At 39.8% G+C, this 13,189-nt stretch overlaps 3 protein-coding genes across 3 annotated transcripts in view; 2 read left to right on the forward strand and 1 right to left on the reverse strand.

Annotated features, from left to right (window-relative positions):
* Positions 1–1,121, forward strand: part of nxn (nucleoredoxin) — a 55,924-nt gene extending 54,803 nt beyond the window's left edge. The window contains exon 8 of the mRNA XM_063016937.1: positions 310–1,121. Coding sequence (XP_062873007.1) covers positions 310–492 — 183 coding nt within the window. The 3' untranslated portion in view covers positions 493–1,121. The remainder of the gene's footprint in view (positions 1–309) is intronic.
* Positions 1,122–1,913: 792 nt separating this feature from the next.
* Positions 1,914–5,340, reverse strand: mrm3a (mitochondrial rRNA methyltransferase 3a). Its single transcript, XM_063016935.1, has 4 exons — positions 4,949–5,340; positions 3,989–4,233; positions 3,581–3,748; positions 1,914–3,498 (listed from the first exon to the last, which is right to left on the reverse strand). The coding sequence occupies exons 1-4, from the start codon at positions 5,338–5,340 to the stop codon at positions 2,996–2,998; spliced, it is 1,308 nt and encodes a 435-aa protein (XP_062873005.1). The 3' UTR covers positions 1,914–2,995.
* Positions 5,341–9,326: 3,986 nt separating this feature from the next.
* glod4 (glyoxalase domain containing 4) lies at positions 9,327–13,100 on the forward strand. The gene is made up of 9 exons (XM_063016432.1): positions 9,327–9,515; positions 10,491–10,540; positions 10,932–11,052; positions 11,158–11,302; positions 11,817–11,953; positions 12,222–12,308; positions 12,412–12,525; positions 12,648–12,734; positions 12,823–13,100. The coding sequence occupies exons 1-9, from the start codon at positions 9,342–9,344 to the stop codon at positions 12,886–12,888; spliced, it is 981 nt and encodes a 326-aa protein (XP_062872502.1). The 5' UTR covers positions 9,327–9,341; the 3' UTR covers positions 12,889–13,100.
* Positions 13,101–13,189: the final 89 nt, after the last annotated feature.

Consider the following 13,189-nt stretch of genomic DNA (forward strand, 5'->3'; position numbering starts at 1 on the left):
TCAGTTTTTATCTTAACCAACCAGATTATTTACTTTTAAGTTTATCCACTGAAATTATTACAGTCCAAAGCAAGAGTTTGAATGACACCTCAGGTTTGGTGATTTTAAAAGTTAATACACAAGCAAAGTTATGCACATTTTGAGGCATAATCACATGTGCAAAAATTATGCCAAATTTTTTATACTTAGTAAAGCAAGAAAAAATGGAATTTGATTTGATTGTTTACATTTTTTCCCAAAGCTGTTCTTTGTAAGTTATCCATATTTCTTGTGTACCATGTTACCTGACAGTTTCCACTCTTTCTACAGGATGACATGACCGACTCTCTGCGTGACTACACCAACCTGCCTGAAGCAGCACCACTGCTCACCATCCTGGACATGTCTGCCCGGGCTAAATATGTCAAAGACGTGGAGGAGATCACGCCGGCCGTGGTGGAACAGTTCGTCACTGACTTTCTAGCTGAAAAGCTCAAACCAGAGCCTATTTAAAGTTGGACAGGACAGCCCCATCACCCTCTTTCTGTAAAAAGCCTCAATATGTACTGAGATCCACCTTTTTTTTTTTTTTTTTTAAACAAAAACACCAACCCACATACCTGGAGTTTTTCTTTCCCTTCTGTGGTGCCTTGCTTTTACAACCTGGATGGTAAAATGCATCAGACTCATTTCATTCACAGGATTTCAGACCTCAAATGTCATCTGCAGTGTTTTTGGATTTTGGGGGGAAATTCTTATTGACATTTATTTTATAAATATTAATGGAATTTATTTGCAGAAAATCGTTTCAGGTCCTTCAGTGCACATGGCTTTGTATAATTGGTGCTAATTACATATTCACATGAACACATTTGCAGCCGTTTTTTTCATTCTTTTTTGTTGCAGTCGACTATTAATGAACCCGAAACGGACTTTTACTTTCTTTCTTATTAGTATTACACGCATTTGTTTTCCTCTCAAGCACGTTGAAGTGGATTTTCTGTGAAGGTCCAGTTTATTAAAGCAGTTGGTAAATTTGAAGACACAGATTAGCAAGTTAGCTTACTGAATGTAGGCATATCTAGTGTACATCTTAACTGTGTTTCTGAAGAGCTCCGGCCATTAAAACTCACTGTCAAGTTCCTATGCAGTGTTTAATGTTAAGAAAAACTCCATAATGTGGACCTGGCACTCCCTTCTGGTACTAGTTTTTACCACAGGAATGTTGTTTATAGTGCGTTCGACTTACCTGAGAACCGTTATTTACGTTGAAAACATGGACGCCTCCACAGAAGCTTGACTTTAGTTTGGTCTGTCCAAGCATCAAATGCTAATGAATAGATTCATATATTTAGATGTAACCAACTACAGCTTAACTATGTTGGTTGATCTACTACATTAGTTCATTTAAAAGAACTTTACATATACAGTATATTGCCAGTAAGTATGTGGACACCTGGCCATGAGCTTGTTGGACATTTCATGATAAAACTATGGACATTTATATGGCGTTGGTTTACCATTTCAGTTTTATTTATAATTTATAAAGAAAACAACTGATATTATAATGGAGTTCCTTTACAACAAATTGTACAAACCGTATCTTTATACAGATCGCTTTGTGAACTGGGGCATAGTCATGCTGGAAAAGGAAAGGGCCTTGCCCAAACTGTTACCATAAAATTAAAAACATATAATTTATTTTATAGATTTGATTTTACACACCCGTTAGCAATGCTTATGGCTAAAACTTCCAAACTCCGTAATTAGAAGGGGTGTTCACATACCCTTGGCCATATACAATAATGTCCCTTTATTGATGTTGATGGTTTGGGTAACCATGTTGCTGTGATGTCATACACCTATCCTAGTCAGCAGTTGGAAATTCTAAATTGTGAGCTTTAAATGAATGTAGAATACACAAGCAAACAAGACATGATTATTTGTTTTAATACATGTACAGTGCTTTAAAAATGTCACTCTCATCTGTAATAGCAAATGTCATATTAAATTGCTGTGGATCATTACACAAAACAAAAAATTACACAAACGGAACTTGAGTAAAACATTTTTTATACATAATGTGATTTATTTAAGGAACAGTGTATTTCTCAACACTTATATAACCCTTGTTCAAGTCAAGTCCAAGTAAGGGTTTGAACAAAAAACTTTGTTTTCCAGCTGTTCAGATGTGGACTTACTTTTGTTTTGCATCATTGTCATGTTGCTTAAACCAATCACACCTCAGTTTCAGCTCATGAACAGATGACTTTACCTTCTTATTAATTTATCCCCACACAAACATATAATATAAAATGGTGCATTTGATTTTGCCAGCCATTATAGATCTTGTTCAAAACTGACTAACACTGACGTTTCCTATGTTTACCAGTTTCTCCTTGTTTCTATAACACAAATCTCATTTTTAGTGCCTTCTGTATTGTAAAGTCAGGAGTACTGACCTTAGATAAGGCTAGAAAGTTCTGGGATTTTTGTGATGTCTTGGATGAGTTGTCACTAAACCCTTACAGATGTTTTGTTCCAAGTTTGCTCAATTTAAATATTACACTGTGGTTTGATCCTAGAGGCTTAATACTTGCCAATACCTGTACTCTTTTGGCTTGACCCTTTTGAAAATTTGAACAAAGACAAAACTAATTGGACCTATGTAAAATATAAATGCCCTTTTAGTTACTCAGTCAACCAGATTAAATTGACAAGTGCTAGCGTGATGGTTTGGGGAGGCTTTAGGGTCTGAGCGACCTGCCATAATAAACAGAGCTATTAATTATTTTCCAGCAGACCCTAAATGAGAAGGTTGTTTCATTAGTCTGTATGCAAGAACACTATGATTCCAAACACAAAATTCACGCAGTTCTGCAAACAGTTGGCACAAAGTCCTCCACAGCAATGTGAAGAGCATTTGGTTCCAGTTGTTGCTGCTAAAACTAACAAAAACATTGTTATTGTTATAAATGTAGGTGATCAATAGCTTTGTATGTACATGTGGAAAAACTTATTTACTTGTCACAGATCTTACTCTTCTACTTGCTTTCTGAACCGACTTCATCAACTGTCTCCGACCTTCAAAGAGCAAAATGCTAGCCATCATTGCTGAACTCAAACACCCAATTTCTGGAGCTGTCGGGATGCAAAGTTTATAGCCGTTTGTGTCCTCAGCCAACTGGAAAGCCTTCAAGCTCAGTCCATGTGTTTCTCCACCAACAACCAGTGCTGTGTTTTTGTGTGCCCAGTTCTCATGATATACCTTACGCTCCAAACATGGGTAAGCGAAGTCATCATCGGGTTCCTCTTCAGAGTCAGAGTCATCGTATTCCTCAGATTGTGTTTTAGTCTTATTAACCAGTGGTGCAATAGCATCTTCTGCTACATGGACCGTCACCTGCTCTGGTAAGTGTTCTGAAATACGATCCCAATCCAAACCTGGGAATATGGGGATGCGGAAATGGGCCCCCATTGCAGCCCTCAGCACCTTAGGCTCCCATGCATCCACACAACCTGTATTATGACAGAATAATTATTACTGAGAAACTTGTGACAGTGTAGAAAACATATAGAGACTAAATATACAGCATTGTACCTTGAGTAAGGAGGACTCGATCGCAGCCAGATGCAGCAGCACAGCGCAAGATGGTGCCCAGACTGCCTGCATCTCGTACATTATCACAGATCAGGAACAAACGGATCGACTGGAGACGTAGATCTTTGGGAAACATAAGGCGGGATGCTTCTGGCTTTGAGAATATACCTGGAGATTTTTTAATGTGGTTAATATTTTGTTCATGATGATTATGATGTGCATATTTAAGAGGTGCTACAATAACCTTTAAACTTTATTATACCAGGGATGTGAATTTTTTAAGCAATCACCGGCCCAATTGAAGAATCGGCTTTAATCAAACAGTGACTTCCTTGTCAGTTAACTGATTAATCATTGAAATCCTTAATCTAATTCTAACAACTAAGAATTAACCAGGGTAAAACTTACCTATAAGACCCTGTGGAGTGACCAGATCTGACCAGATCTTCAAGTCCTCAAATTTAACCTTGACCAGAGATGCCTGGCCCAGTTTATCCAGCGGAAGCTCCTGAAGGCGCTCCACCCTGCTAAAGAACAGCACCTGTGGAGTGGCTCCGGCAGCCAGGGCATCACAGATCAGACGCCTTCCCTCTAGCAACACTTTACCCTCCTGCTCCCGAAATGCCCTGGAGCGTCCAACGCTCACCAACTTACTAAATAAAAACAGATTACGAATTTGACAGAAATACTAGACTGGACAACTCGTTAGATGTTGTACTGTAGATCAGGGTTGTTCAATCTTATCCACCAAGAGTCGGTGTGGCTGCAGGTCTTTCAACAACAGGGTAGAAGCTTGAAGCAAATAAGCATTTTAAAAATATGACTAGCTATTTTAACAATTGTAATCTGGTGTAGCTTGTGCTAGATTAGTAGGAAAATCACACTGGTCCTTTGTGAATGAGATTGGGCACCCCTGTGGTATATGAACTGAAAGGTGTCTGGGATACAAGTATTAAACCAGTTTTGCTATTAAACACTAAAAGTATGTAAATACATTTTAATTGCCTGTTAGATAGTAAAGACAGATCATGTGAACATGGCAGATCGGACTAGCCAATTAAGATCTTAAAGGCTAGATCTTGTGGTTCCAAGGACCCAAATCCATGGTCATGTTCCAAAATTTAGCAGAACCCCTTCCAAAGAAGTCAAAGCTGTCGCCACAGCAATAGGGATATTGATGCTTATGGTTTTGGAATGGGATGTTTGGGTGGCCACACTTTTGGCCATACACTTCACACCTATAACTAGGCATTGTGTGATACGAATTTGTCAGTAAAGAACGATATTCAATTCTGAGAGGTTCAGAGGGATTTGGTGTAGGGATTAGGTGAAGGGTGCAGGCTGGGAATGGGACAGGACCATACTCACGCTAGTCTCTTATCTCCAGGTAGAGCTTTTTCGAACCGTAAGCCACCCAGCTGCTCTCTCACACTACAAGTATCAATAGAGAGTTTCGGCGTGATTTTATTTCCACTCGGTTTGTTTATAGCTGCTCCTGGTGTTTGTACAGGTTTCAGTCCTGATGATCTCTTCAGTCCAGCAGGTTCATGTTTGTGCTGCAGGTTTGACTCGGATGTCCGATTGGGTTTAAGAACAGTTTCTCGTTCATCTCCGGGATAAAGCACAGCCACAGGTCTGCGCCTGAGACCTCGAATAGATCTTCTTGGATTTATAACAACACTGTTACAGCCATTTAACAACGAACTTCTTCCTGTTATTACCGTTAGCTCACGATTCAGCATGGACACGAGCGCCGCCATCATTGTTGCTGTGGGTTTGCGTCACAGCAGCTCAGGGTCACCAAAGCCGTGCTACCTTCAAGTGCTCTCAGAATTACTGTAATTCAGTCGTCATCTGGATATAGTACCAAGGTGTTTATGGGGATAATAACCATTTAAATATAAAACATCAAAAATATCCATGCTTGCTATACTTTTATTACATACTTTATATCCAAAAGTGCACACACAATGTCTTTTTGTATCACTAATGGTGCATCCATCCACAGTGGCGAAACACACGTGACTGATACAGACCTATGAGCATCTAGGTAATAAGTAGTGGCGTTTGATACAGCAAAATTAGGTATTAATCTGATACCAAATAAAACAGGGCCAGTATTGCTGAAGTTTATATACTTTAATGTAGGGGAGAGCAGTGTGTCACGGACTGGGGCATTGCTTAACATTTTAGATGGTTATTATACAGTATAACGTTTCAGAACAACGTTACAACACTTCAAAGTGTTTCACTTTAACTTTCAATGTCACAAATAGATATACTATTGCTATACTCAACTCAAAATAAGCTTTATTGGCATGACAAATAAGGACATTCGTATTGCCAAAGCAAGTTAGAGAGAAATAATAAAAATAACAATAAGAAAGAACAAATAAATACAAAACAGTTACATGTGCAAAAAATGTAAAAGAGAATAAAATATTAATAAAAACAGTGCAAATAATAACAATAAAAATGATAATATTTAAAATAATGGGGTAGTAATAACAATCAGTTTGTGTGTGTGGGTGGGTGTATGGGACATGGTCACCCACTGTCCCTCACCTGGTGGCAGGTGTGTGTATAAAGTGCTGCTAGTGTGCCAGTAGGTGGGGCAGTTTGTCGGGGTCTGGGAGGGAGGGAAAGTTGGGAATGACGGTGTTAAATTTAGGGAAGAATTGGGAGTGGATGTGGTGGTACTTGGTACACTGGGTGAGGAAGTGCAGCTCCGTCTCTATTGTACTGAGAGTGCGGTGCTGCACAACCTCTCCTCCCGGGGCAGCCAGGACCGGGTGTGTCACCCCGTCTCCACAGCCAGGTCGTGTGCGCTCAGTCTGTACCTCGTCAGGGTGTTTCTTAATTTAGGGTCGGATACTGTGCTCAGATAATGTGCTGTACTGTAGTGTCTGTTTAGGGCCAGATAACACTGCATTTTACTTTGAGTTTTAGTTTCCCAATAATTCAGATATTTAGTTCTGAGTCTTTGTGTAATTTGGTTTATTCTAATTGTGTTTGCAGATTTCTCCTGTTCCTGAGTCTTTATTGTGTTAATGTGTGTTACTAGTGTGTCGGTGTGTGTTAGTGGTGTATCTGTGTGTGTTAGTGGTGTATCGGTGTGTGTTAGTGGTGTATCTGTGTGTGTTACTAGTGTGTCGGTGTGTGTTAGTGGTGTATCTGTGTGTGTTACTAGTGTGTCGGTGTGTGTTAGTGGTGTATCTGTGTGTGTTAGTGGTGTATCTGTGTGTGTTACTAGTGTGTCGGTGTGTGTTAGTGGTGTATCGGTGTGTGTTAGTGGTGTATCTGTGTGTGTTACTAGTGTGTCGGTGTGTGTTAGTGGGGTATCTGTGTGTGTTACTAGTGTGTCAGTGTGTGTTAGTGGTGTATCTGTGTGTGTTAGTGGTGTATCTGTGTGTGTTACTAGTGTGTCGGTGTGTGTTAGTGGTGTATCGGTGTGTGTTAGTGGTGTATCTGTGTGTGTTACTAGTGTGTCGGTGTGTGTTAGTGGTGTATCTGTGTGTGTTACTAGTGTGCCGGTGTGTGTTAGTGGGGTATCTGTGTGTGTTACTAGTGTGTCAGTGTGTGTTAGTGGTGTATCTGTGTGTGTTACTAGTGTGTCGGTGTGTGTTAGTGGTGTATCTGTGTGTGTTAGTGGTGTATCGGTGTGTGTTAGTGGTGTATCTGTGTGTTACTAGTGTGTCGGTGTGTGTTAGTGGTGTATCTGTGTGTGTTAGTGGTGTATCGGTGTGTGTTAGTGGTGTATCGGTGTGTGTTACTAGTGTGTCGGTGTGTGTTAGTGGTGTATCAGTGTGTGTTAGTGGTGTATCTGTGTGTGTTACTAGTGTGTCGGTGTATGTTAGTGGTGTATATCTGTGTGTGTTACTAGTGTGTCGGTGTGTGTTAGTGGTGTATCAGTGTGTGTTAGTGGTGTATCTGTGTGTGTTACTAGTGTGTCGGTGTGTGTTAGTGGTGTATCTGTGTGTGTTACTAGTGTGTCGGTGTGTGTTAGTGGGGTATCTGTGTGTGTTACTAGTGTGTCAGTGTGTGTTAGTGGTGTATCTGTGTGTGTTACTAGTGTGTCGGTGTGTGTTAGTGGTGTATCTGTGTGTGTTAGTGGTGTATCGGTATGTGTTAGTGGTGTATCTGTGTGTTACTAGTGTGTCGGTGTGTGTTAGTGGTGTATCTGTGTGTGTTAGTGGTGTATCGGTGTGTGTTAGTGGTGTATCGGTGTGTGTTACTAGTGTGTCGGTGTGTGTTAGTGGTGTATCAGTGTGTGTTAGTGGTGTATCTGTGTGTGTTACTAGTGTGTCGGTGTATGTTAGTGGTGTATATCTGTGTGTGTTACTAGTGTGTCGGTGTGTGTTAGTGGTGTATCAGTGTGTGTTAGTGGTGTATCTGTGTGTGTTACTAGTGTGTCGGTGTATGTTAGTGGTGTATATCTGTGTGTGTTACTAGTGTGTCGGTGTGTGTTAGTGGGGTATCTGTGTGTGTTACTAGTGTGTCAGTGTGTGTTAGTGGTGTATCTGTGTGTGTTACTAGTGTGTCGGTGTGTGTTAGTGGTGTATCTGTGTGTGTTACTAGTGTGTCGGTGTGTGTTAGTGGTGTATCTGTGTGTGTTAGTGGTGTATCGGTGTGTGTTAGTGGTGTATCTGTGTGTGTTACTAGTGTGTCGGTGTGTGTTAGTGGTGTATCGGTGTGTGTTACTAGTGTGTCGGTGTGTGTTAGTGGTGTATCTGTGTGTGTTAGTGGTGTATCTGTGTGTGTTACTAGTGTGTCGGTGTGTGTTAGTGGTATGTCGGTGTGTGTTAGTGGTGTATCTGGGTGTGTTAGTAGTGTGTCGGTGTGTGTTAGTGGTGTATCTGTGTGTGTTAGTGGTGTATCGGTGTGTGTTAGTGGTGTATCTGTGTGTGTTACTAGTGTGTCGGTGTGTGTTAGTGGTATGTCGGTGTGTGTTAGTGGTGTATCTGGGTGTGTTACTAGTGTGTCGGTGTGTGTTAGTGGTGTATCGGTGTGTGTTAGTGGTGTATCGGTGTGTGTTAGTGGTGTATCTGTGTGTGTTAGTGGTGTATCTGTGTGTGTTAGTGGTGTATCTGTGTGTGTTAGTGGTGTATCTGTGTGTGTTAGTGGTGTATCTGTGTGTGTTAGTGGTGTATCGGTGTGTGTTAGTGGTGTATCTGTGTGTGTTACTAGTGTGTCGGTGTGTGTTAGTGGTATGTCGGTGTGTGTTAGTGGTGTATCTGGGTGTGTTACTAGTGTGTCGGTGTGTGTTAGTGGTGTATCGGTGTGTGTTAGTGGTGTATCTGTGTGTGTTAGTGGTGTATCTGTGTGTGTTAGTGGTGTATCGGTGTGTGTTAGTGGTGTATCTGTGTGTGTTACTAGTGTGTCGGTGTGTGTTAGTGGTGTATCGGTGTGTGTTAGTGGTGTATCTGTGTGTGTTAGTGGTGTATCTGTGTGTGTTAGTGGTGTATCTGTGTGTGTTAGTGGTGTATCGGTGTGTGTTACTAGTGTGTCGGCGTGTGTTAGTGGTGTATGGGTGCAGTGACTCAGGACCAGTTGGATCAGGGGACTGGTATGTTTGCTCAGCTCTTGGTGTTTCAGGGCTTTATAATGATAAGATTGGGGGTCGCTTTCGTTTAGATGTTTCCAGAAGTTGATTGCTCTTCTCTGTATGCTATACACTCACGTCCTCAAAGTAGTGCACTACATAGTGCATATGATGTGGTTTGGGACGTACTGAAGAAAGGCACGAATAATCAAATACCGAATGCCTAGGCATGTTAGCAGACCGAACCATTGCGATGACAGCAGGCTGAAGCAGAGAACAAACTACTCAGTGGAAATTGGAATGATGGCGCTCAGACGAGCTTTGCATTTTGTGTTTAAAGTAGGAGACAGAAACAAAACTGCCATCTTTTACAGAGATGTGCTGGGTATGAAGGTAAACTCGATATACTAACATCTGTTACATGTAAAACATGACAGCATAGTTACAGGGACTTTGTCCTCCCTGCGTTGTTGCTAATAGATCTGATCATTAATATAATTATTAATGCATTTTAAATACACTATATTCTTCTAAATATATTCCGTGCTGTATCGTATTATACAACCCCAATAAAATAACTTGGAAAGACAGCGTGGGTTTGCAATTCGTTTTTTTTTTACATTTATTCAATTTAATGGCAGCAGACTGTTACAAAAAAGACTGGACAGGGGTATGTTTACATTTGTTACATCATATTTCATTTAAACCTTCTGTAATAGTTTGGGAACTAATTGTTGTTACATAATTACACTACGTTTTAACAGAGGTCTGGTGTGCAGTCAGGACAGTCTAGCACATACACTCTCTTAACTACAAAGCCTCTGCTGTAATGCATACAAAATCTGGTTTGGCACTGTCTTGCTGAAACAAGCTGGAATGTTCCTAATAAAAAAAGTCTAGACGAAAGCATACACTGAACATTTTAACAGACCTTATACAAGTTCTAGTGTAATTGGTTTAATAATCTGCAAGTGAAAAAATCATGGATGCACTAAATGCAAGCTGTAGCCTAGTGGTTAGGTCATAGGACTAGTAATCCAAAGGTTGCTGGTTCAAGCCCCACCACTGCTAGGTTGCTGCTGTTGGGCCCTTGAGCAAGGCCCTTAACCTTCAGTTGCTCATTGTAGCTGTAATGTAAGTCACTTTGGATAAAAGCATCTGCTAAATGCCGAAAATGTAAATGTCCCTTGACAGGTGTGCCACACAAGAATTCATAACATGTTCTCAGACTAACAAAAAGGAAGGCAAGATAGAATCTAAGAGTCACTTACAAGAGTCACATATGTGTACCACAGTTACACATAGAACAACAAGCCACTGACTGCACTGAAATTCCTGCGTTCCTAATGCGCAAATTACTTTTTACAGATTTTACGACATGAGGAATTTGAAGAGGGTTGCAAAGCAACATGCAATGGGTGAGTATTTACTAAATGAATAAATTAACTCCAGTTTAAAGTTAGTTTGTTCTCAACATGGATACTAGAACCAAATAATAAACTATGTGGTCAAAAGTTTGCGGACACCTAAATATATACTTTGAATAATAAATAATATTTGAATAATAAATCCACACCCAGTATTATATTGCTGTTATAAACAGAAGGCGGTTAAACATTATTAACTTATTAACATTTAAATGCACATTATTAACCCTGTCTGACTGGACATCATAAATATAACCATTAATGCATTCTGGATTCCTGGAGGTCTTGTCATTGCATTCACCAACGCACCAGTGTGCAATTTTTATCATATTGTTAATTTAAGTCTAATGTCTTGCCAGAGATGTTTTATTTATTTTTTTAGGCCGTATGATGGAAAATGGAGTAAAACAATGGTGGGTTTTGGGCCAGAGGATGAGCATTTTGTTGCAGAACTAACATACAATTATGGTGTAGGAGAATACAAACTTGGGAATGACTTTTTGGTAAGTTTAAAAACACCCCCAACTCCCCTGACCCCCCGCCAATTTGTGTTATTAGTACAACATGATAAGGTCAGTTTTAACTTTAATATAAATATGCTTGCATAGGGCTTCACCATACAGTCAAGTCAGGCTATCGGCAACGCCAAGAGGTTAGGCTGGCCTATGACTTTGGTTGGCGAGGCACTTTACATGACAGAAGCTCCTGGAGGATATCGCTTCTACCTTCTGGACAAAGAGCAGCCAGTGGGAGGTAGGTGTAGCTGTCTTCATGACAGAAACTGGTAAATTCTTCTTAAAATTTAAATTATCTACACTTACTGGCCAATTTATTAGGAACACTTATATACCTGTTCATACATGTAATTATCCAATATTCAAATAAAACATCAGAATGGGAAAAATGTGATTTGAGTGACATGGAGGTTGGTGACTGGCGGGTTTGTTTACATGGAATGGTGCAAACATTTTCTGATGAGTGGCAGTCTGTAGGGAAAAAACCTGGTTGATAAGAGAGCCTTGTTGATAAGCAAATGTAAATGGAGAAAGAGCTTTGTGCTATTATTAAGACTAGGGAAATTCAAATAACCACTTCAGCACAACTGTGGTTTTATAACTGGCACACTTGGTAAACTGGTTTCAGCAAGACCATGCCAAGTCACATTTCTTTTGGAATTTTTTTGGTTTGTACTAACAGTAGCAGCAGAAGCTTTTTTTTACTTATTGCTGAACTTTTTGTCTGGATTTGTTTTTCGTCTCGGAAAAAGACCCAGTACAGAAAGTCTCCTTGGCTGTGTCTGACTTGCAACGTTCTATACATTACTGGTCCTCACTGCTGGGGATGAAAGTGATGGAGAAAAGTGAGGAGATGAAAAGTGTGCTGATGGGATTTTCAGACAGTCAGGTTAGATCTTAACCTTCTGTATTATTTTGACTTTGTCCACACTGCAGCTTTTTTCCCCTCATATGTGACCCAGATACTTGGGGAGAGAAAATTCACCCTAACTCTATCCTGTTTAGTTCTAATCTGGGTCAATTGTATATGTGATTCTAAAATTCGATTTGTATCTGATCTACAGCATCGTGACCTCAGGTTTTACAGCAGTTTGGAATTATTGCTATTTTTATATTGTGATACATATAAGACATTTTATGCATGTGCTGGTTTTCAGTGTAAACTGGAGCTACGAGACATCGGCGCTCCTGTGGATCATGGAACTGCTTTTGGAAGGATTGCATTCTCCTGCCCACGAGAAGAGGTGAAGTACTGGATTAATAAAACATTTTTTGTCATATGGAAAGGTTAGTTAAACTCTTCACTAGTGATTTATCTGTACAGCATGTGTGTGATTTTATTTTCAGTTACCTGATATTGAGGCACTGATAAAGAAGGAACAGCAAAAGATTTTGACACCACTTGTCAGCTTGGACACTCCTGGAAAGGCGACTGTAGAAGTGGTCATTCTGGCTGATCCTGTAAGTCTTTACAGAAATAGTTCAGTACAACAGAGATATCAGGATCAGATTATTTTTATATTAATGAATGTACTTTTAAGAATAAATTAATTGTTAAAAAAAACACAAAACTTTTCTTGTAGGATGGGCATGAGATCTGCTTTGTGGGTGATGAAGCGTTCCACCAGCTCTCTGCTTTTGACCCCAATGGAAATGCATTGCTTGATAAGGTAACTTTTCTTAAATATAAAAGTATGATAAATAGAAGGTACATGTAATCAGTTTAAACTATCTTTTTAATGTATTTTTTTCTTTTAGGCCATGGCTGCCGATAAAAGTGATGAATGGTTTGCTAAACACAACAAGCAGAAGGCATCAGTGTAACATCTTTCATTGTTGTAACTGCTTGTTTCATTTAACTTGCAATGTTATTGTTGATCTGATTAAAACCACACATCCCATAGAGAGGAAACTGCGGGGGGAAAAGTATTACTTCCTGAACCCATATAATAATTCTTTTTTTCTCATGTCTCTTTCTGCTCATTATTGTTGATATGTTGATAACTTGACGATTAAATATTCTATAGCCACCTGTACCTCTGTCGCTGTATTCTTTGGTCTTTCTTATAGTAATCTATCAGTAAGATAATTAGGCCAGATTTAGTTTATTCATTGTCTTTCTGTA

This window comes from Trichomycterus rosablanca, chromosome 20 (assembly GCF_030014385.1).
Source record: "Trichomycterus rosablanca isolate fTriRos1 chromosome 20, fTriRos1.hap1, whole genome shotgun sequence".
Lineage (NCBI taxonomy): Eukaryota > Metazoa > Chordata > Actinopteri > Siluriformes > Trichomycteridae > Trichomycterus > Trichomycterus rosablanca.